The 25,403-nt window shown below is 40.1% G+C and overlaps 1 protein-coding gene across 1 annotated transcript; it reads right to left on the bottom strand.

Moving 5' to 3' along the window:
- Positions 1–7,704: 7,704 nt before the first annotated feature.
- LOC110913490 lies at positions 7,705–11,411 on the bottom strand. The gene is made up of 2 exons (XM_022158316.1): positions 9,725–11,411; positions 7,705–9,668 (listed from the first exon to the last, which is right to left on the bottom strand). Exons 1-2 carry the CDS (start codon positions 11,409–11,411, stop codon positions 7,705–7,707), a joined length of 3,651 nt encoding a protein of 1,216 aa, XP_022014008.1.
- Positions 11,412–25,403: the final 13,992 nt, after the last annotated feature.

The following is a 25,403-nucleotide window of genomic DNA, read 5'->3' as shown; positions in this document are numbered from 1 at the left end:
TGTTATTGTTAAACGGTGAGAATGATTTAAAGTGTGAAAACGGTGAGAACAATTTTCAGCCACAAGATCTTTGTGATTTGTGGCTAAGATGATGCGGTGACATTTTTGTAAATAATGAGAACCTTAGAACTACCATGAGGGGTAAAATTGGAAGATCCAAACAAAGGTCTACATGCTAATCACATGCCATTTTCCCCCATCATATTTAAACGCCAATAATTTTTTTATACGTGATTATTTTTCTAAAAAAATTACACTATAAAACTCAGCGTTTTTTTATCTTTCCAACGAGCATACTATTGATATACTTTCCAAAAAAAATGAACTGAGTTTTTTATGGCGTTTTCAAATTTGTATTTTTATGGCGTTTTCACCTAGTTTATGGTAGTTTTCTGAACTATGTGCTTTTATGGCGTTTTCAACTAGGTTTTTTATGGCGTTTTTCTAAACTGGGCGTTTTTATATCGTTTTCAATTAAGTTTTTCATGGTGTTTTTCTGAACAGAGTGTTTATATGGCGTTTTCAACTTAAGTTTTCATGGTGTTTTTCTAAAGTGGGTGTTTTATGGCGTTTTCAATTGAATATTTTTCATGGCATATCTTCTGAACTTGGTGTTTTATAGTGTTTTCAGCTGGGTATTTTTCATGGCGTTTTTATTGAACACCCAGTTCATGTCATTTTTTTAATTTAAAAGTATAACAATAGTGAAGAAACACTGACCTACACGGCAATAACGGGCTAGGACTTCAATGATCAGTGACCCGAACAGTTAGCTGCAAAACAGAAACACCATTAGGACTCGTTACAGGAATGGGGTTATTCCTGTAACCACCCTCCGGCGTGAGAATAAGTCTCGGTTTTTGGGAGTAAAGATTGAGAGAAGAAAGTTGTATAAGAGCAAGATGGATCATACCTTATACGTTTACCTTTATTTATAGTTTTTCCATTAGGGTTTCCTCTAACTTAGGATAGATTCCGAAAAGTTAGGGATTTGCATGATCTTCCCGAAAAGTTGGAGATTTGGTTGTGTAACTTCCATGCGGAGATGGAAAGTTCTAGAATAATCATTTATAATTATCTATTTATATTAAAATAATAGGTAATGACCGGGTCGGGTTGGCCGATGTGGGTCATACCTCGTCAAATAGTATACTCGTTGGAAATATAATAAAACATTCGATTTTATGGTGTAATTTTTTTTAAAAAATAATCACGTATAGAAATGTTACGAGAGTTTAAAAAAATGGTGGAATATGCATTGGACTTGCATGTGCATGGTCTTTGGCATGTGGATGAGGTTTTTGACAATATTACCCTTAGTGTAAGTTAGCATCAACGTCACATGTCAACACCAAAATCGTTTTCACACTTTTAGCCTATATATATATATATATATATATATATATATATATATAGAGAGAGAGAGAGTTCTGTACAATTGGCCTTAACATACGAGCGTATGCGATGAGTATTCCGCACGTTATAAAACCTCAAAATCATAAATCCGCGTGTTGGAATTTGCCCGAGTTTGTGAACCGCAGGTTGGAAGTGTCCGAGTTTGTGAAACCGCATGTTGGAAGCTTCCGAGTTTGTAAACCGCATGTTGGAATCTTCCGAGGTTGTGAAGTACGCATGTTGGAATCGTCCGGTTTTGTGAAGTCCGCGTGGTGAATCTTCTGGGTTTGTGAGTCTTCTGAGTTTGTACGTTAAAATCCGCATGTTATAACCTCAAATCCACATGTTATATGTTCATCGCGTACGCGTCGTATGTTAAGACCAATTGTACGCTAACTAACCCCTATATATTAGGTTTAACCTCGAAATCAAAATATATGAAAATTAGGCAATTTCTAGATGTCTCGAATTAACAGAAAGCAAATAACTATTAAAATCTCGTCGATCGTGTAATGCTACCCATCAATTTCAAAAATTTAAGCTTAGTAGATATAGACGTGTACATTTCATCACAGAACCGTATGGCATGAGATTCCCATTTGCTCATAATTCATAACTAGTGAGATGAGTGGCGGATCCAACCAGTTTTTTTCACTAGGTTCCTTTTTCTCAATTACATCCACTCGGGTTGGTGAAACTTCGCCAATCCGAATTTGCTTGCGTTGCCCTAGGTCAGATTCCGGAACTAGTTGTGTTTAGGGCCTTCTTCGTTCTTGTATGGAAATCCCCTTTCTTTACCTTTGACCGGAGGGATACCGATGTGTCCTGTCTTAGGGACATTCCTACCAATTCTAGAAACAAGGATTGGAAGAAAAAGTTTTTCTATATTGATGCCTCTATTATTCCCGGTGAGATGTACTGGAGGGAAAAGGGGCCGAAGGATAAGGTCAAGGATGACGGTCCTTCGGAGGATTCGTATGTGTCGAATGCCCTGTACACGAAATTGTGTGGCCGTCCTTTCGAGTGCACAGTGATCCCTGAAGGTGCCCTGGTGATGGTAGGCATGAGTTTGTTGTGGCGTGATATTAGGCAGTATCCTTCGTTTCAAAGGGATGATGCAGGTATGTTCAATTACCTTTGGTCACATTTGTCGTAGATTTTAAAAATGATGTACTTATAATTCACAGGGGAATAGAGTATGTTTGATTTTGTTGATCATTCGCGACACCTTGCGTTGAGGCCCGCTGATCGCGTGCTGGATGAAGGGGAATTGGGTGTATTAGGGATGCATCTGGAGCAGTTTATTTTACCCGCTATACCAGCGGACCCTGCTGTATACATTTCCCCCTGGCATCTGTCCCAAATACCGGTATTCCGGCTTTGGAAAAGAGGTCCACCCGGGTAAAGCTTACTGGGAAGAAGCATACGGCGACCAATGTAGCTGTTTCTTCCATTGAGGAGACCGCGTCTCCTAGAAGAAATATTCCTGCGACCGGCGTTATGACGAGCCCTGTTCGCGCCTCGAAGAAACGGAAAACATTTATTGCCCCTACCTTAAGTGCATTTGAGGCTGTACAAGCTGCTTATGCTCTGCCGCTAGGTACGTATTGATCGCCCTTGCATGTTGATATGGTTTATGAGCTTCGTGTTGCTGAACCATGCCGTTTGATGTGCAGGTATCTCTGGCGGGACTCAAACTGAGAGTGTTACATCAGTCCCTGTATCGTCTGTGGGGGTGGCGTTTTCTAGTTCCGGTACTGGCGGCCCAACAGAGCCCAAGACCTCGGCCAGCGTTACCACTGTTATTAGCTGTGCCATGCCGCTTCCGATGCCTACCGCCTCTGTGGTTGTTACAGTCGATCCTGTTTTCACACCACGGACATCCAGCGTTGATCCGTCCCTGTTTGACTCACCCCTAAGCATTTTTTCTGTTGCTGATAAGGAAGTTACTGCCGTATCCGCGGCACAGGAAGTTACCAGCATCGGTGGTGCTGCTGCTAGTGAAGCTGGGGGGTCAACCAGTGGTATTGCTGATGACGGCGCCCGTCTGATTGATGACCTATTCTTGCCTACTGTCCGATGGGATCCCAATGCTCAGGATAAATGCTATTAAACCCAATGGAAAATCGTCGAGTCTTCCAGGCTGATTTTCCCCCCCGTGATTCAACACTGGGTTGAGCGGGCGTACCCTCCAGCTGAGGCGGCATACGTTGAGGGTTTGAACAACGAAAATCTGATGAATTCCACTATAGCGGATTCCGTGAGCCAACCTCGAAGGCTAGCAGAAATCCGGCGTAGATGGATGCATGATAACACCCAGCTTCACCAAGCGCGGTCTACTATTCAAGAGCTGAAAGATGACAAGTATCGCTTGGAGAGTCAACTTCAGGCTGTTGGGTTAAGGGAAGCTAGGTTTTTGTCAGAGAAGAACAAAGCTGAAGATGATTTGAAGAGAGTGACTGCCCACCTTGCTGAGGAACGAATAATGTGGGCCCGCGATATGGCGGAGAAAGACCGGGTTCTAGCTCAGGCCAAGAGTGTGCAGGAAGAATTGGAGCGTAAGGCTATAGCTGAGGCTCAAAAGGTGAGACTCGAATTATCTACTCACTTGGAAAGGTTCCGAGTTGACATTGATTTTGTGTCTCAGGTTCAAGAGCGATACCATTGATTGACAGCTGAAGTAGAAGCTTCTCTTGCCAAATACGATTACTACAGGTGGAGCTGGAGGAGCGAGAGGGAAAAGTTAAAGAGCTTCAGGACCATTGTGATTCTCTTGTTACCCAGAATAACAGGCTTGTTACATCGTCGGCTTCCCGACTGAAGGAGGTTGAAAATGCGTTGGCACCATCTAACGCCGAAGTGGATGACTTGACTAGTCAGCTGGCGGCTATTCGGGGTGACAGGAATTGGTTGATAACCAATGGCTTGGTGGGAGCGTTTGAGTATCTCCGTGAATCGCCCCCCTTTACGGCACTGATAGATCGCCTGTCTGCCGCTGCCTATCAATCCGGTCATCATGATGGTGTTTATAAAGGCTATATGGAGTGCCAACAGTTAGACAAAATAACTCCTGACTTTCACGCGGCCAAGGGTAAGCTTCAAAGTGACATGTCAAACGCTCTCGAAGCAGCATATACCGAGCCATTGTCCTGTTATGGGGATTTAATGGATAAAGTGAATGAAGATGGTATAGAGTCGTTGCGCTTGATGCTGGACCCCGCGGAGGAGTCTGAAGAGGAGTAAAAAATTTGTCTACTTTGCTTATTATGTACTTTTATGGTTTTGCTGATAACACTGTTTTACTTGAGTTTGGTGCAAATATCTGTTTTGATTTGACAGACGTTTTAATGCTAATGTCATGATTTCTGACACCGCCGTATTTTAGAAATGTGGCAATGTGACGTGTAATGATTATTTTCCATTAATGTTTCTAACGTCATCACTGTCAAAACTTTTCTACCCTTCTATAAATTAGCCTTCCTTTTCCTTATTTGGTAGTTGGACAGGATGGAGCGAAAAAGGTATAGACAACGAATTTCTGAAATCTTCCGGCTACTGGATGCTGCTGACGGCTTACTTCAGTTGCAGTATCCTGTAACGAAGTCGATGCTTCGGAAAAGAAGACCACTCCCCAATGTTGCTGCAACCCGAGCGAATCGAGCCTGTAAAAGTGTTGTTCCTGAGAATCCTCAACCAGTGGATTCTGGTTTGCTGTCCCTGTCAGCTGATGTTTTGACAGAGCTTATCCCAGTTGATCACGTCCGACGTTACCGTTTTACGTACCAACGTCGTTCTGGTGGTTGTTCCAAGAAGGATCTGATGGACGATTCGGGAATGGTGGCTCCGGCAGTGGACGGTGAATCATCTGGCAGCTTGGCCGTTGATCCTTCTACGTTTATTGATGGTGGTGTGGTACTGCATACCCCTGCAGAGGTGATGGCACCCAACTTCCATCAGTAGGTGTTTTGTACATGTTCTTTTTTGGTTCCCATGTGTTGGCTTTTAACAACAGGGACAAGTACTTGGTTTGTTTAAGATAGGTTATGTGCATGTGTAAAAATGCCTATCTTTTTTGTGGCGGTTCGTGTATCTATTACCAAGATACCCGCTGTCAGCGCTGTATGTATTAACCCTATGACTTATGTATTCGAAAATATTTCGTGTTTAAGGGTATTGTTTGTAATTTTACCGTTTTATGCAGTCGTAGTGTGATGGTAACTTATAGTAAAAAACAAAAGTAAATGACTTTTATTAAGCTTGAACTGAAATAAAACGAAAAGACACCGCTGTGGGTGGGTTACAATTGTGTTTCGAAGAAAGGTTCACTCTTGCTGTTAGGAGCAAGGCATTACAAGTAACATTTCCTTAATTGAGCGATGTTCCAACTGCGTGGTACAGGTGTACCATCTAGTCGAGATAGGCGATAGGCCCCTTTACCCAAGTCTTCTTGGATAACATAGGGGCCTTCCCAGTTTGGGCCTAGCTTGCCCAAGGGTTCCATCCTACTTGCTTCGTTGTCACGCATAACATAATCGCCTATTTTGAAAGTCTGCTTGGCCACCCGCTTGTTGTAGTATCTTTCTAATGACTTCTTGTACTTTGCTTCGCTGATGGCGGCTGCTTCACGCCTTTCTTCCAGTAAGTCTAGGCCTTCCCTTAAAGATCTATCATTGTCTTCGCCTGTAATGAGGCGGCATAGTGACGGCAGTCCCGCTTCCACGGGTATCATTGCTTCCGCTCCATAGGTTAGGCTAAAAGGGGTTTCATTGTTGCTCGTCTTAGGCATTGTTCTGTGTGCCCAAAGAACGTTTGGCAATTCTTCCACCCAGGAGCTTCCCTCATGACCTAGTCGTCTCTTTATGCCATCCAACAGGCTTCTATTCGTTCGCTCCACCTGGCCATTCCCTTGGGGGTGCGCTACTGATGTGAAGATTTGTTGGATTTGGAGGTTGGCGCACCATTCTTGAAAAACTCTATCTGTAAACTGTGTTCCATTGTCGCTTTCCAGGTATAGCGGCAATCCAAACCGGCATACTACGTGTTCCCAGAGGAATTTTTTGGCGTTATCTGTCGTTATTTTGGCCAAAGGCTTGGCTTCCACCCACTTGGTGAAGTAGTCAACGGCCACAATTAAGTACTTTAGCTTTCCGGGAGCCGGCGGGAAAGGTCCAACAATATCAACGGCCCATTTTTGGAAAGGCCATGCTGCTGTTACCGGTACTAAGTTGTTCTTGGGCCTTATTGTTTGAGGAGCGAATTTCTGGCAACTACGACATTTCTGAAGTTCTATCACGGCGTCTTCGTGCATCCCAGGCCAATAATATCCGGCGTTATGGATTTTGGCCACCACCGCCCGGGGTCCGGCGAGAATGCCACACAGACCTGCATGAATCTCGTTGATAAGATACTTTGCTTCTGTTGGGGAGACACATCGCAACAGCGGTCCTAGGTAAGACTTTCGATATAGGATGCCGTTATTGACCTCATATTGCAACGCCTTCGTTTGTATCTTCTGTGCTTCGCCTTTGGCGGGAGGTAGCTCCCCTGTCTCAAGGAATTGTAACACTGGGGTGTACCAGCAAGGCTCTTCCGCTGCAACGGCGGAAACATTCCGTGGTTCGATTGAGGGTGTCTGCAACGTCTCGACTTTGACTTCTTTTTCCATACCTGAGGTGGCGAGTTTGCTGAGAGCATTTGCTATCTGGTTCTTACTTCTATGTACGTGATTGAGCGTGACGTTATCAAAGGAAGCCATAATTTCCTTTGTTTTCGCCAGGTATTTTGCCATCGATTCATCTTTGGCTTCGTACGTTTCGTTTACTTGATTGTTGACCATTAGCGAATCAACATACGCGTCTACCCTTGCTGCTCCCATAGATTTCGCCATTCTTAAGCCTGCTAGTAGTGCTTCGTATTCTGCTTCATTGTTAGAACATTCGAAGTCGAAACGTAAGGCATACATCAGCCTGATCTCGTCTGGACTTACCAGCATTAAACCGGCTCCAGATCCTTTTCCACTTGATGACTCGTCGGTGTATAGTTTCCAGGTCTGCCGGGCAGTGCTGGATTCCGGGATGACCTGGACGACAGGGTCCACAATAGCCTAGCTTCTCCTTCGGGAATTTCGGCTAGAAAGTCGGCGATTACTTGTCCCTTAACTGCTGTTCGTTTCTGATATTCAATATCCAAAGCGCCTAGTTCAATTGCCCACTTGGCCAGTCTACCAGAGATCTCTGGCTTGTGCAGGACTTGCTGTAGCGGGTAGTTGGTTAGGACCTGTACGCGGTGTGCTTGGAAATATCTTCTCAATCACCGCGTGGCGTGTACAAGTGCTAAAACCAGCTTTTCCAGCGTGGGATATCGCGTTTCGGGTCCCGCCAATACCCGGCTGATGTAATATATTGGCGTTTGTCTCCCATCTCGCTTTACCATAAGCACAACGCTTACTGCGGTGTGAGCTGCTGCTAAATACATCTTTAACACCTCATTAGGCCTTGGTGCTGTCAGCATGGGTAGTCCTTCTATGAAACGCTTCATGTCTTGCAAGACTTTTTCCGCTTCGCTGGTCCGTTTGAAATTCTTCTTGTTGAGGCAATCTTTCAACGTTTTAATGAAAGGCAAGGATTTCTCAGCATGCCTTGCCAGGAATCTGTTGATCGCCACTAGCCGTCCATTTAAAGCTTGGGCTTCCTTCAATGTTCGTGGGGAAGGCATCCGTGCTATGGCGGCCACCTTTTCTGGGTTAGCTTTAAAACCATCTCGGGTGACAACTACCCCTAGGAACTTCCCTTCTTCTACCCCGAAAGAGCATTTCTTTGGGTTGAGCTTGATGTTATACTCTCTAAGCCTTTGGAAAGTTTCCTCAATGTCCTCTAACATTTGCTTTTCTTCCCTGCTTTTGATTACTAGGTCGTCGACGTAGACCTCCAAATTTCGTCCGATTTGTGTTTCGAACACCTTGTCCATGAGTCTCTGATAGGTAGCTCCAGCATTTCGTAAACCGAAAGGCATCTTTGTGTAATAGAAAATGCCCACATCGGTGTGAAACGCCGTTTTTTCTTCATCTTCTTTGGACATCTTGATCTGATGATACCCTTTATATGCGTCTAGGAAACACTTATATCTGTAAGGCACCAGGGAATCGACCTTAAAATCAATTTCAGGCAGTGGGTACGCGTCTTTGGGGCATGCTTTGTTTAAATCTTTGAAATCAATGCACATTCGCCACGTTCCGTCTGGCTTTTTTACCATTACCAGGTTGGCTACCCATGTATGGTATTGTGTTTCTCTGAGGATTCCCGCTTCCACCAATTTTCGTACTTCTTTGACAACCGTTGCCTTTCGATCTGGGGCCATACTGCGTTTACCTTGTGCGACCGGCTTGATGCCCGGGAGCGTTGCTAGCTTGTGCTCTGCTTTATCGCGGGGGACTCCTGTCATGTCAGAATGTTCGAAAGCGAAGATATCAACATTTCTTCTTAGCAATTGCTTCAGGTCGTTTTTAATTTCTGGAGAAAGGGTGTCCCCGATTGTGACCATTTGGTCCGGATGGCGTGTGCTTAGTACCCACCTTTCTGGACCCGTAGCTCCAGTGGGCCCTTGGCGGCATCTTTTGGTATTTAATACCTCTCCAATCTTGTCACGGAACACTGTTGCAATACCCCGCGGGGTAGGGAACTTCATGAATCCTCGTGCTGTAGAAACTATAGCATCCAACTTCCCCAGGGTGAACCTTCCGATAATCACATTGTGGTATGACTCAGCGCGGACCACAAGGAAGGTTAGGAGTATGGTTCTTTCTCTGAGTTCTTGTCCAAATGTTACCGGGAAGGTAATCTGACCAATAGGGTCAACCTTTTCCCCTGTGAACCCTTTAATGGGAGCATGCACTGATTCAAGCAGTTTCCTATCTTCTGGTTGCATTCTGTTGAAGCAATGCTCATAGATAATGTCTTCTGAGCTCCCGGTGTCAACCAGCATTCGCCTCATGCGGTAATCTCCCACTGCAGCGGATATGATTAGGGCATCAGTTGTAAGGTGTAAGTCCTCCATACGAGGTTCTATAGTCATTGTTGCTAACATCCAGGGTTCAAGCGTGGAGAAACTCCGTTTTGCCCCTTTTCCCATATCCGCATGTACCATATTCAATTCCTGCGGCCTCTTGCCTGCCGCCTTATCGTTTTCTTCCTTGACGACAGGTGGACCCTGCTTGATATCTCTTACTAGGTGTGCCAATTTGCCCACCTTTACAAAATATTCGATCTGTTTTTTAGCTGAAAACAGTCGTTGGTGTCATGACCGCTACCTTTGTAGTATTCACAGTACTTACTCGTATCTTTGTTGGGATTATCTTTCAGCAGTTTTGGAGGGTTGAACTTGAAGTTTTCCGAGGCTAAGATTTCTGCCGGTGTCTTGCTCAGGTTGGGGTATTCGGATCGAGGTTTCGACGGCTCGCTTCTTGAATAGGAATTTCGGTGTCTATCGTACCGCGTGTCCGCTTTATCATTCCTTTGGTATCGGTCTCCCCTGCCTTTACCTCTAGACCCCCGGTGCTCTCTTTCCTCCTGATTTTTTAGAGCTTCTTTTTTCCTATTGGCCGCGTGACTAGCTGCCACTGCCTTCTCTTGTATGACATAAACTTTGGCTATTCGAAGTATTTCATCGATTGTTGGGGGCACGCCGTCCCTTCCATGAAGCGTCCTCAACAACTCATCATCGTTTACACCTTGAAGGAAGGCTCCACATGCTAAATCATTTGTCACGCCTGGGATTGCTAGGCTTTCCTTATTGAACCTGATAATAAAGTTTTCCACCGTCTCATTGTCTCGCCGACGGATGTGGAGGAGCTCGTTTCTATCTTTCGTGTGTCTACGCTGCTGGCTGAACTGTAGGATAAATTTGGATTCTAAATCTTCAAAACTGTCTATCTCGCCCGTAGGCAGACTATCCCACCAGACTCGGGCCGCGCCTACTAGCGTTTGCACGAACATTTTGCACCATAAAGGCATGGACCAACAGGCTACCTCGCCGGCACTTTTGAATAAGTTGAGATGGTCATCTGGGTCGCCTAGGCCATCATATTTGCCAACCGTTTGAGGCATCTTGGGTTTCTCCTTGATAGGGGCCTCGGCTATTCTTCTGGTGAACTTAGACCGGAAAGTCGCGTCTATCGGCTTGTACGGTCTGGTGAGTTTGTCTTCTTCCACATTTATAGGTTGTACCGGAGGAGTGTCTATACCCAGGACGATGTCTGGCATGGGATTGGAGCTTCCTATTGGAGAGACCCGGGGCCTGACCGCGTTTCCTCTGTCATAAACAAGTTCCGCCGTTGGCGGAGTCTGAGTGTAAACTGGTTGTGACGCTGGAAAAGCCCACCAAGGCGGCATGTAAGCCGCGTATGGCGATTGAGTGCTACCCTGCGTGGTTCCTTGAGGTGGGTACGTTGAGCCTCCGTATGAGGGTAAATACCCATATGGGGGTGCATAACAATACCCGGGAAAGTATACTTGGTTTCCTGGTGTGACGGGAGCGTTCATAATTCCGGCCGGCATGATAACCGGTTGGTGAGGTGGTGTTGACAATGCCGCTGTAAGCGCCGCAGAGTACAGCGGCGGCATCGAGCTGGTAACCAGAAGTTGATAGTATTGGGGCATGCTGGTTTGTGGAATGATGGTGCTAGGGTTTGCCCATGTAATAAGGGGAATGGAGCCAAGGCGTGACGACTGTGCACCAGTGGTTGTCGCTGGGGTGAACATGTTACCGCTAGTTCCCCCTGGCCCCCTCGATTGCAACTGTGAGGGCAAGTAAAGGAACGGATCCGTCACCACAGTCTGAGAAGAGACAGTGGTGATGCTGCCAAAACCTGGCGGTGGTCCTTCCGCCTCGAACTCCAGGTCTAGTGACCTAGTAACGGCCGGGGGAGACTGTGTGGTAGTAACGAGGCTTGTTCCCGACGTCAGGTTGTTGCTTATCATCGCTTGATCTGGGGTTACTGCTATGTTCTGATCACTTGCCATGGGGTTCTATCTGACTGTTACCGAATAGGTCCCACGGATGGCGCCAATGAAGAAACACTGACCTACACGGCAATAACGGGCTAGAACTTCAATGATCAGTGACCCGAACAGTTAGCTGCAAAACAGAAACACCGTTAGGACTCGTTACAGGAATGGGGTTATTCCTGTAACCACCCTCCGGCGTGAGAATAAGTCTCAGTTTATGGGAGTAAAGATTGAGAGAAGAAAGTTGTATGAGAGCAAGATGGATCATACCTTATACGTTTACCTTTATTTATAGTTTTTCCATTAGGGTTTCCTCTAACTTAGGATAGATTCCGAAAAGTTAGGGATTTGCATGATCTTCCCGAAAAGTTGGAGATTTGGTTGTGTAACTTCCATGCGGAGATGGAAAGTTCTAGAATAATCATTTATAATTATCTATTTATATTAAAATAATAGGTAATGACCGGGTTGGGTTGGCCGATGTGGGTCATACCTCGTCAAATAGTATACTCGTTGGAAATATAATAAAACATTCGATTTTATGGTGTAATTTTTTTAAAAAAATAATCACGTATAGAAATGTTACGAGAGTTGAAAAAAATGGTGGAATATGCATTGGACTTGCATGTGCATGGTCTTTGGCATGTGGATGAGGTTTTTGACAATATTACCCTTAGTGTAAGTTAGCATCAACGTCACATGTCAACACCAAAATCGTTTTCACACTTTTAGCCTATATATATATATATATATATAGAGAGAGAGAGAGAGAGAGAGAGTTCTGTACAATTGGCCTTAACGTACGAGCGTATGCGATGAGTATTCCGCACGTTATAAAACCTCAAAATCATAAATCCGCGTGTTGGAATTTGCCCGAGTTTGTGAACCGCAGGTTGGAAGTGTCCGAGTTTGTGAAACCGCATGTTGGAAGCTTCCGAGTTTGTAAACCGCATGTTGGAATCTTCCGAGGTTGTGAAGTACGCATGTTGGAATCGTCCGGTTTTGTGAAGTCCGCGTGGTGAATCTTCTGGGTTTGTGAGTCTTCTGAGTTTGTACGTTAAAATCCGCATGTTATAACCTCAAATCCACATGTTATATGTTCATCGCGTACGCATCGTATGTTAAGACCAATTGTACGCTAACTAACCCCTATATATTAGGTTTAACCTCGAAATCAAAATATATGAAAATTAGGCAATTTCTAGATGTCTCGAATTAACAGAAAGCAAATAACTATTAAAATCTCGTCGATCGTGTAATGCTACCCATCAATTTCAAAATTTTAAGCTTAGTAGATATAGACGTGTACATTTCATCACAGAACCGTATGGCATGAGATTCCCATTTGCTCATAATTCATAACTAGTGAGATGAGTGGCGGATCCAACCAGTTTTTTCACTAGGTTCCTTTTTTCAAATCATACAAGGTTTACACTACAAAAAAACGTTTTTTTTTTTCCAAATCATACAAGATTTACACTACAAAAAAACATTTTTTTCCAAATCGACTGGGTTCCTGGGAACCGTAAAAAGGCTCTAAATCCGCCCCTGAGTGAGATTCCCTTCGCGCTTTGCGGCGGGAGTTCGGTCGGTATCTGTTCGTTTCGTTACAGTACTTGTACTTGCAATAGCTTATAGTGATCAATAGAGAAAACCTTACATCGTTCAAAACAAAAAAAAAAAAACGAATATCGATACCAGGACCTATGAGTTAATATCGATTCGATTGGTTTGCGTTCTATGTTTATTTATTTTTTCAACATTGCGATATAAATTTTTTTGATAACGAATATTGTGTCGCAATCATATCAAACCGAACCGGAACCGACTGAACAACATTTGTATCGGTACCAACATTTATTTATTTTCATTTTCTTTCTAATTAGTTAACACTGTATCGCTACAATATTGTACCCAACCGAAGAACATCATTTTCAGTTTAGGAGTTTATTTATATATTTTTTCTTTCGATAAACTGACATGGTATTGCTACCCTACCATACCGAACATCAATAACGTTACCAGTACCGTGACACTCAAAACCGATCGGTGTCGTACGAACAACATCGATGCTAGTACCGATGTTTGTTTTTATCGTTTTCGGCAATGTAAAACATGTGTTGATTTCTATACCAAGTACATGTATCGTTTTGGTACAGTAACGAACTGAACCGATTCCGATATAATGAACGCGGTAACATACCATCACAACGCGTTGGCAAATAACTTGAAATGTTAAAAAATAAATAAACATAGACACGGATTTATTTATTTATTTATGTAAAAACTTAACACAAAAAAGCAAATTAAATAATTAATAAAATATAACCAATAAAAAATAAAAATACTTAAAACTTATCTATTACTATTTATTACTAAAAATAACACGTAAATATTTAGAAATTGTGATCTACTGTTCATCACAAGTTTTAATTAATATGTATAGTATAATATAATTATATATATGTTTTTTCTTTAAAACTTAAAAGTCTATACAATCTATATAAGTCTATTTTTTAATGTGACTTTTGAAAGAAATTATAAACAAAATGTATTCTTTTGCCTTGTATGACTTTTGTGTACATAAAAGAAATATGTCCTTTTATGAATGTACTTACTGTTAAATACATAAATAATATAAGGCTAAGATTTAATTACTTGTAAATTTGTTAGATGTAACTAGGAAGATAATGTCTCGCTTGCGTTGTGCATATATAATATGTATATGTGTGGGCGATTGGGAGGTAAAAGTGAAATGATACTAACTTTAACGTTATTTTACTAATTTCGTGAAAATAACGTTAAAAGCGGCGGATGGTTAATCATGCATCATGTGGCGATGTTGATAGCTGAAAGACACAGGGGTACATGCACCAATCAGTCTCTATCTCGATTGTTTGAGTGTTATATGTCTTAGGTCCAAGGCTTGATACAAAACTACAATCTAGCCGGGGGTCTCACTGGAAGCAGCCTCTCTATTCCTACGGGTTAGAGGTAAGACTGTCTACATCTACCATTCTCAGACTCTACCTTAGCTTTGCTATTGGTGAGATTTACTGAGTATGATGATGATGATGTATTATTTAGAAAAATCAAATATTTTGTACTTAGTGTTAAATACACAAATAATATAAGGCTAAGATTATATGTGTATTATTTTAGAAAAATGAGATATTTTACGACAACGAATACCTTAGGTGTATGTGATTAGTGAAGTACCATTAATTGGATGGTCCACCATTTTGTTGTTGGCTTAAGTTCAATATAATATTCTCTCATCACCATTTTCTTTGTTATTTTAAATGCGAGTTTTTATTAAGAAATGCCCCAACAAGGAGCTAGAGCCATAAAACCATCAAACATACATCCATCAATTCAAAGAATACTACGAGGACTACCCTGAAAAATACCCTTTTTTTTATTTTTTATTTTTTTACCTAGGAGCTAACCTTAATTTCCTTGACAAGCTTGGATGAGGAGGCATATTTACCGTTAGAAGATTACATCATTCCTTGCACGCCATATAAACCAAGCGGTTAATATTAAGATACCTTGAAGCATCGTTTGTTGTTTTAGACAATTCGCGAAGATCCTTGGCAACCCCTATATTTCCTCCATTTGAATTGCAACAGGTAGTCAACAATTTACATCGGGAGAAGATAACGAACCATATTTGCCAAGCAAAGGAACAAGAGGCTAAAATATTATTGTCAGATTCGACACATAAACTAGAAAGAACATTGATCGTGGGTAACCTAGTGATGGTTGTTCTTAAACCGAAAAAGTTGATCTTCACATAAAGCCAATTTATCTAGTTGTGTGTGTACGTACCCCTCTTGATTGAAACAATTGTCATCCATTATTCCATTTCGACCCTACTGGTTTTAATCATGACTCTCTCACAATATCACCTAGCCACATTCACGTACGAACCCATTCAGTCATGGATAGTTACAAATCTGTTAAAATTAATTCAGTGATGTGGCTCATAAACGCATACATGTTTGGGTTTTAAAACACTGAATTATTGCAAGAAGAAACCTACATTTTTTAGTTTCTATTTTATTAATGGTTCATTTTTTTATAATTTTATCTTGGGAAAATGTCACAGAAATGTAACTAAGTTTGCCAAATGTTCCAATTAAATCATTCAAACTCTTTTTATCTCTATAAAATCACTAAACTTTAGTTTTGTGTTTTAATAGTATGTAATTATCAGGTCATCAGGTTACCCTTTTTTTATCTTAATTTTTTATTTTGTTTTAATACTTATGTGGATATTATTCAAAGTAAATAAAAAAACACCAGTGGGCAAACTTATTCTTCACAATCTTAAATCGTCATCCTCTCCAAGACACAAATCGAGAAACACCACAACCCTTATGTTGCAAATCGTCGGCAACCAACCTTAAACCCTTGCCTAGTTTCAGCAAATCACAAGCTTGTAATATCCGGCGAATACGATGGTCAGAGTGGTATTAAAAGCCTATATCCGGTGGTATGTTGGGATGATTTGCTAAAAGCAAGTGAAATAGGTTTGAAATATTCAATGAATAAGATTCAGATCTGGGTTTGGGATTTTATGAACAAAAAATGGGTTCAATAAATCAAAAAAATGGTTTCTAAATGATTTGAAGAATAACGTAATGGGTTGTAGATTTGATGAGTTAAAAGAATTAGGTTTAGAGAAATGTTATTTTTTCAATAAAGAAAGAAACGAAAGTTGCAGGTAATATTATTTTTTAAGAATAAAAATGAAAGTTGAAGGTTTGAAGAGTTAAAAGGATTAGGTTTAATGAAACGTTATTTTTTAAGAATAAAGAAACAAAAGTTGCAGATGTTATTTGAATATGAAAACAAAAGTTGCAGGTTTGATATAAGATTTAGGTTTAATAAAAAAATGTTATTTTCTTAAGAATAAAGAAACTAAAAAATTAATTTTTCTAAATGTTTTAATTAGAAAAATATGGCATTTTCTAATTTAAGCTTTTAAACTAAAAATTCATGTCACTATTGTTTTAATTCACGTAAGCATTAAAAATTATAAAAAGAATTTATTACCTGACACATCATCAAGGTAACTTGATAACCTACTAATTACACAAGATTGGAACAAGATATAAAACTTGAGTTACTTCTAAGAGACAAAAAAGTTTGAGTGACTTAATTGGAACACATAAAAAACTTAGTTACTATTTTACAAATTTGCCCTCATGTGCGTTAGGTGTAATAAGTTTTAGGTATATATTTTAAGCCCTTTTTACACTTTAGCCAAGTTTTAAATTTATAAAACACGATATTTACTAACACTAAACACACATATGGGCAAGTGCACCCATCGTGGACGTAGTATAGTGTTGGTAAGATACCGAGGTCGTCCAAGGACACACGAGCTTTTAGTACCGGTTTATCCTCAACGTCTAATCAAATCAAAATGCTAGAAAAAAATTTTAAACTAAGAAAATAAAACTAACTAAATGCTGGAAAATAAAATAAAAATAAAAACAGATAGACAAGATGAATCACTTGGATCCGACTCGTGTGTTAGTATAACCTTTGATTATTTTCGCACTTTTGCACTTGTTTAAGAGATTATCTTAGTTATTGTAGTAGGCCCCTCTTTTGAAGGTGACGTTACCCTCAACCCAGTAGTTTGAGTCAGCAAGGATACAATCCTAAAGGGTCGGATTATTGAAAGATAATTAATTAAGTTATTAATGCAAATTATGGTAGGCCCCTCTTTTGGAGGTGACGTTACCCTCGACTAAGTAGTCTGAGTCAGCAGGGATACAGTCCTAAATAGCCGGGTTATAGTATTAATAGTAGTTAACTTATGAGAGGATCAAAGGGTTTGGACCCCCGCCATCCAATACCTTTGGGTATTGAAGGAGGTCCTACTAAATTTGACCCAGGTCCCTTGCAAGACCTCTAAACGCTGAACAAGGGCAAGACTCTTACCAAACCGTTCCCTTAACCTCCGACCAGGTAGCCAACATACCTCCATATAGACCGTGGAGATATGAATGGTGAAAATCTTTTATTTTATATAGAAGTAAAATAATGTCAAGACACCACGGACAAACGATAAGGAAGAATCGCCTTCAACATAAGAAACTAGTTATTAAAGTCATTAATACAAAACCAAATAAAAAGTGCAAAAGATTAAAAATAAAAAGTATTATACTAAACACTTGTCTTCACCAAGTGATGTAAGAGACTTAGGCAAACATGGCCTTGATTGTCAAGAACTCTTACGATCAATCTTGGATCCCGAGACGACTCACACACTCTATGATGGACAATGGATGATGGTGGTGGATGATGGTGTTATGGTGGTGGTGGGTGGTGGGTGAAGTGTGAGAGAGGTAGTGTGCCAAGGGATGAGTTGAAATGGCTCCAAGCACTCCTAGTTATAGGCTGAACAGAAGCCTAGGCACGGCCCCGTGCCCGTCTGACACTCTCTTTCTTCATTAATTGTAATTCGCAATTACAATAAATGCGCCTGCAGTACTTTGGGCACGCCCCCGTGTTCACTGGGCACGGCCCCGTGGTGAGCAATAGAAGCTTCTACAGGTTTGTCTTTTCTGCTGCTTCTTGGGCACGGCCCCGTGCTCGCTGAGCACGGGGCGTGTTCAGTCTTCTGCCTTCTCTGTTTTGCTTGGGAGGATGCTGTCGAGTGGTCGGGCAATCCACTTTTGTCCTTTTTCTTGTATTTATGTTAGATTTTGCTGTCTTTTTGTTTCTTTTATTAATTTGAGCTCATTTCATCGTGAAAATACAAAAGGAAGACAAAAACACACTTTTTCCAACATTAGTACTAAAAAAGGGTTAGTTTTATGCCACAATTGATATAATTTATATGTTACATTTTGCGCGTATCAGCCCCTTTTATCTTTAACATAAAAATGTGTATATTATGCAGTGGCGGAGTTTGACCAAAAGTTCCAAGAGGGCGGAAAGTCATGGTACCCAATTTATATATTGTATAAATATTTAGGCAACATAATTGGGGGGCAATCCTATATAATTTTAAAATTTTCGGACGAAAAATAGGAAATTTTACACTTCTAAACGAAACATTCAGGGGGGGGGGGAGGGGGCACATTACACTAAGCTACGCCCATGAGATTATGTACATAAAAAAATGTTAAAACTAATTTTTGTTGTAAATTTTTGAAAATAGCATTTTTCATAAATATAGGAAAATGAATTTTTCCTATTTTGGACTAGAAATAAATATAAGAAAATGAGTGGGTTTTATATATTTATTTGTGGGTTTGTGTTCTATGTTGGCAGAGCTTCGCAACGAACTAAACCACGTCCAAAACAGAGCTAAGATGAATGAGATATTGATGCTCAAAATTTGGTGTTTGAAACTTGAATGCTGAAAAAGTGGGAAGGTGGCGCCTTGTCCCACATAGGAGGAGAGATGAAATTTAAAGGGGTATTTAAGTGGGGACTCTCCATCCTTATTCTTTCATGGAAGCACACACTAAGTGTACTCGCGAAGGGTGCAGAGCACCCTAACTCGCACTCGCCCTCGCGCGCGCGTGGCGTGGGCGATGAGGCGCAATGTGGCGCTTTGATGGCGCACTTTGCACTTCGCACGCTCGCATCGCCACGAGAGAGCCGCCTTTGTATTTTTGACCGCGTGCGCGTGGTGGAACACAAGGGCTGCAAGGACCAGGTGGTTGGTGACGTGGCATGCAGGCAATGTTGTAGAAATCGGTTTTAGGCGGCGCCTAGGCGGCGATTAGTCGGTCATCGGAGGTCTGCCGCCTGGATTTGGTCAAATCGACCAATCTAGGCGGTCAAAGTCAAAATTGGCCCAAAATCGCCCAAAATTAGGTCAAATTGAACCAAATCAATCATGTGGAACGCATTCTTACCTTATTTCGAACAAAGATCAATGCAATGAACGGTTAGAATTGGTGCTAGGGTTTGTATTTTACTGTGCGTCTGGCAGGGTGAAGGAGGGAGAGGTCGCGTACAGGAAGAACAGATGGGAATTAGGGTTTATTATGTTTAAATATTTAACATTTAACCCCCTACATCTTTACTAGGTTATATTTAGTCCCCAAACTTATAAATTTCTACATAAAAAACATAAACTAATGTTATATATATATATATATATATAAATTTGAAAAATTATACATTAAAAGTTCATCCCGATTAATCCCTATTAATCCCGATTAATCCCTAGGCGGTACCTCGCCGCCCGACTAGCGCCTTCTACAACATTGCATGCAGGCGCATGACCCTAACTGAGCCAGTGTGGCGCACGCGCGCACGGAAGTGAGCTAAAATGACGCACGCGGGCATGAGCGGGCAGACATGCGCGCAGAATCTTCCAGCAGTTAATGCCAGTGCAGTTACGTTTCAGCATTTGAAACTGACGAGTCAATGCTTTTGATTGAGAATTAAATGATGAATTAAAGTGCATTGAAGACGTTTAATACAGTTTAATTCTCCAATTTAATTCTTTTTCAGTTTCGAGTTCAGACATGCTGTATAAATAGGGAGGTTTCTGCAGCAGAACAAACACACCGAATTTCACATCAAATACAATCTTTCTTTCTTCTGAATTTTCTTCATCTTCAAGCAGCAAGGTACACCTTCGGGTTGGAGTCAAGACCGGCAGTGCAACTGCTTCGGGCTGTTGTATCCTGGAAACAAACGTGTTCTCCTGGGAGACACGAAATTTGTTTTAAGGGACCCGTGTCTAACACGATCCTCAGCCAAGAACGTGTTTTCTTTTGTAATTTAGTTCTTGCTTTTCCATTTTAATTCAGTTGTAACCTGTATTTCCTTTTACTGCTTTCCTATTTCGAGTTGTAATTCAAGTTAATAAAAATATTTATTTATTTTGCACGAACGGATTCCTACAATTTTCTCGTATGTTTTTTTAACTTTTAAACGTTTACTTACACATGTCTAGATTCAATAAATATATGAAAATTATTCAGATATGTATACACATATTCAAAGTGATGAAAAATCATTGAATATTACAATTTTCTAATACTCCTCACGACGACCCCGCTAGTCCGTTAAAAAGCAGATATAAGCGATGCTAATGGATTTTCCCGTCAAACATGTTTTCTCCATTGAAACAAAATTGTGAATGCATACAAAGGTGTACACCTTATTTAGGGTGGAGGGAGTGGTCTTGGGGAGTGGGTTGCCGCATGGGGAAGGGGATGCCGGTGTTGGAGCGGTGAGCGGGGAGGGGTGTAGGCAGTGAGTAGTCACCGATGCGGGAAGACAAGATAGAGAGGAGAGAGAGGGGGTTAATGATGGGTCTCAACCCCTTTCAACCAATCACAATTTTTTTTTTAAATTCTTTACCACTATCCATGTGTTTGACCATTGCAAGTGATTGAGTGCAAAATGAGAAGTGGAGTGGGGACTTGACATGGCATGATATTATTGGCTAGAAAATAACTTCAACACTCACCAGTGATTGACCACTCCCTCCACCCTTAGATGGATGCAAATTTGAACATGTAATAAAAATGTTAGATATATTTATTCATATAATACATTATTCAAATATCAATAAGAATGTAAAAAAATAAACATATTAAAGCAAAGAGTAAATGTCAATTTACGTCCCCAAGTTTTACGCCAAAACGCAGAAATAACCCTCATTTGAAAAAACACAACAATCAATTCCTTGTGGTTGTCGATTGCGTTCAGTAACGTCCCTCCTCATATTTTCCAATTATTATCTGTTTATTTAATTAATAACTTAAAGGGCAAAATGATAAATTCACCTAAAAGTCGGACTGCCCTTCCATATTAATCCTCAAGCTTGTTTAGAAACTCATTTTCAATTCCCCCACCCTTCTTCCAGCCTTCTTACCTCACCGGTAGGGCTGCAAACGAACTGAACTTTCAGCGAACAGTTCATGAACCGTTCGGCGGGAAGTTCGTTTGTGTTCGTTCGTTTAATAAATGAACGAACACGAACAAAAAATTTCGTTCGTTTAGTTAAATGAACGAACATGAACAAAGGCCATGTTCGTTCATTTGTGTTCGTGAACGTTCGGTAACGTGTTCGTTTACATTCGTTTGTGTTCGTTTGTTTATGTTCGTTTGTATGTTCGTGTTCGTTTGTGTATAGGAATATATACATATATATATATATATATATATATAATTTATTACCCAACTTATATTATATTATACTGTATGGCCCAACTTATATTTTATCGTTTGTTTATGTCATATGTGTTGAGCTTACTTGATGATGGTTGGACGAATTCAAGTTTATTTTGGTTATAGACGATCTCAAGGTTATTTTGGTGGATTAAATGGAGACTTGAAGTTTTGAGACACTACTTTGTGTTAGTTATGTTTATAAAAATTATATATTAAGCTACTCAAGTTTGGATAATTAGCTTGGTATATTTTGGGTGGATCTACTTAGTGTTTTTTTTTTTTTTTTGTTATGATCATCTTCGAAAGTAAATATATGTTCGTTTGTGTTTGTTTATGTTCATTAACGTTTGTTTGTGTTCGTTTGCGTCTGTGTGCGTTCATGAATGTTCGTTTGTGTTCGGTACCTAAATTAACAAACGAACACAAACGAACACGAACAAGTTCATTTCCTTAACAAACGAACACGAACAAAAAATCTCGTTCGGTAAGTGTTCGTGAACTGTTCGTGAACACATGAAATCCTTAACAAACGAACACGAACAAGGCCGTGTTCGTGTTCGTTCGGTTCGTTTGCAGCCCTACTCACCGGAGTAATTCCGTCCAAACGAACAGGCGCTCTACCAACAACGATGAGGCAATACTCGGTAATCTTGTTTACATTCCACGTGATGGGTACAACATTTGTCTTAATTTTGAATTTAATCTATGATTTTGATATACGTACCCGTCGTATAATCTGAAATATGGGTTGGTTTTCTTCGAATTCCAGTCGGAATTCGTGTGCAGGTGACTCGACGACTCATTAGGATCCAATACCGGGTCCTTTTGATGGGTGGAAGGGTTTAGGATAGAGCTCTGTTTTAGCCGCCGACCATGTGTCGCAGCCTCGGACCCCACCCCGGGAGCGGGTGCCGCGAACCAGTCAAATTGTATCGGTGTTTATTAATTTGGCAGCGGAATACCTCAGGACCGTAGTTAGGAAATATTTTTATCAGAGTAAAACACCAAACTTTTATAACAATAACTGGGATAAAATCCACGTTCATTTGACAATACATTTATAGGGATAAACCCTAATTATTGAAAACATAAACATTATCAGTAGAACAATGGTTGTTTATCATAAGCTATAGCGAGTATTGATACTGTACTGGTACCGCGATGAATCGAACCGATACCATTCCAACAATATCAGTAGAACACGATTCTAATCGACAACATCGGTGGTATCGATACTTACGGAACCATTACTAATATAGTTTCCCGTCTATGTGTATAAGTTTCGATATCCTTTTAGGCATATCAAGACTTTCTTTTATCGATTTTCTTTTTGATTGCTATATGAGTGCCATTGTCATCCTGACACCGTAATTAGCCGAATCAAATTCCCGCTACAGCGCGCGAAGGAATTCCACTAGTTGTATGTAAGCAACCACTTTCATCAACATTGGCCTAATGTCGGTTAAAAAAATCAAATTTAGCCTAATATATTGCACACTCAAACTCGTGAATTCTAAGACATTTTTAGTCATCGTAACTTTTAAACACATTTCATATTTTCATGTAATATTCATTTAAAACACATGAGTTGTAATTTACGAGTGATTACCCTAACAAAATTGTTTGACTTGTAATTACTAATCACTGTCATTTTATTAGTGAAAAGATAGAGTGTTATCACTAGCAAGGATTATGAGAAGAGAATATGTGATCCCTACTTTGTAACCCTAGCCTCCGCCACTGCAAACCCTAGCTAATACGAAACCCTAGATTCGGTTCAGTCATCGCTGCTACAAACAAGTAGCCTTGCTATTTCCCTCCCCACACCATACAATGATGGTTGTTTATACAACCGGGAAAAAGAACGACAAGGGGAAACAAAAACCCAAGAAAATGCGTCATTGGAAGAAGGGAACAAAACCCTTGGTGACGCCAATAAAGAGGCGCCGAAGTGTAGTCGACACAATTGCCGACAAAATAGAGTCGTCAGAGAAAACAAAACAATTGCTGCAGGCATTCGACTGGGTGACAAAACCCGAGTTTTTGATGAAGTTATTGGGTGGAGAACAAACAAGCTGGTGATTATTTTTCGATTGGAATAAGGGCGGTGGAGAACAAACACCTGAGTGGTGTAGCTAGGGATGGATGGAAAGTCAAAGTAAATAAAGGGTGATGAAGAAATAATTTAGCCTACATACAATTTGGGTCCAAATTTTGTGTGGTGGATCAATTTTTAAACATACACAGAAAGAGGAGGAGACGTGTGACTGACGGAAGTAAGGCGGAGAAGAATGAAGACCTACTATCTTTATGTTTTTATTTTTCAAACAAAGGCGCTCCCGTGCTTAGTTTGCGGGGGAGTATTAGACAAAGTATTATAGTATAGAACTAGATGTGTAATATGGTGTTCTATATAAACACCACCTCATGTAACTCTAATCACACAATTACAATATAATACAATTCTGATTATAAGTTTAACTATGAGAAGTTGCTAAGGTGATCTCAATCTTCTAAAGAAGAATTCTTAGTGAAAGCAAACTCATGATGAAGACCATTGAGTAAACGTAAGGTGCATTAATTAACATCTATTAAACCACGATAAACTATGGGGTTGAGTTATTCTAGAAAGTAGTATAAAAATAAGAAATGTAAGAAGCCACAATAAAAAGGACAAGTGTCCCAAAAGAAATCAAGTGGAAAGGGTAATTTTGTCAAAGAGAATAAAGAGATGATGCACATGCAAGTTACATGCTATTTCCCCTATTTTTTAAACGTCCATAATTTTTTTATACGTCATTTATTTTGTTAAAAAAAATTATACCATAAAATCGAACGTCTTTTTATCTTTAATATGAGTACCATATTGTTATATTTAGAAAAAAAACTGAAAACCCAATTGCGTATTACACAATGGACATAACGTAAACACAATGAGAAAACCCGGTTACGTATTAGACAATGGACATAATATAAAACACAATGAGTATCAAACTAAAAACACAATGGAAAGTAGACTAGAAATACAATCAATGACAACAGATAAAAGACATAATAGACATAACGTAAAACACAATGACTATTAAACTAAAATTAAACTAAAAATACAATGGAAAGTAGACCAAAACACAATGGAAAGTAAACTAAAAACACAATTAATGACAACAGATAAAAGACACAATAAGTGAGATCAAATAAAAGACACAATGAACAACAAACTAAAACACAATAGACAACAGACTAATACATAATGAACAATAGCTTAAAACACAATGAATATGAGAATAAACACAATGACCAGAACCTAGAACACAATATATAGAGTACCCAAATATAACACAATCTTTATTGTGTCATAAATTGTGTTATAAGTTTTGATAAAAACGCAGTGGCCTGAATCCAAATTAACATTGTGTTATAAGTTTTAATAATAACACAATGTATAGAAGTCCTGGTAAAAATGTAATGAACAAAACCCAATTAAAAGACACAATAATATGAACCTTTAACACAATGCAAAAAAAAAAAAAACCCCAGTAAAAATGAATTTTTTTATTTTATTTTTATATAGCAATATCATACTCATATTAAAAATAAAAAACGTTTGTTATTATGGTGAACGCTTTAAAAAAATGTCATATGAAAAAATTATGGACGTTTTAAATTGATGGGGGAATTGACATGTGTCTTGCATACGGAGAGAGAAAGTAAATAAATGTATAATTCCTTTTATACCATTCCATTATTTTTTTAAAACTAATCTCAACTCTCCAAATCTTAGATCAATGGACTAAAATCCTTCTTATCCTTTTTATTTGTTGTTTCATGTGTATTTGATCC

This window comes from Helianthus annuus, chromosome 15, assembly GCF_002127325.2.
Source record: "Helianthus annuus cultivar XRQ/B chromosome 15, HanXRQr2.0-SUNRISE, whole genome shotgun sequence".
NCBI classification, from domain to species: Eukaryota; Viridiplantae; Streptophyta; class Magnoliopsida; order Asterales; family Asteraceae; genus Helianthus; species Helianthus annuus.
This window is presented reverse-complemented; position numbering and strand designations above follow the sequence as displayed.

What these genes read in the sequence shown, in the direction of transcription:
- LOC110913490 (XM_022158316.1), bottom strand. Translation starts at nt 11,411, where the DNA reads ATGGCAAGTGATCAGAACATAGCAGTAACCCCAGATCAAGCGATGATA. An exon ending in TAATCCCAACAAAGATACGA is followed by an intron (nt 9,669 to 9,724) that starts GTAAGTACTGTG and finishes GACTGTTTTCAG; the next exon opens with CTAAAAAACAGATCGAATAT.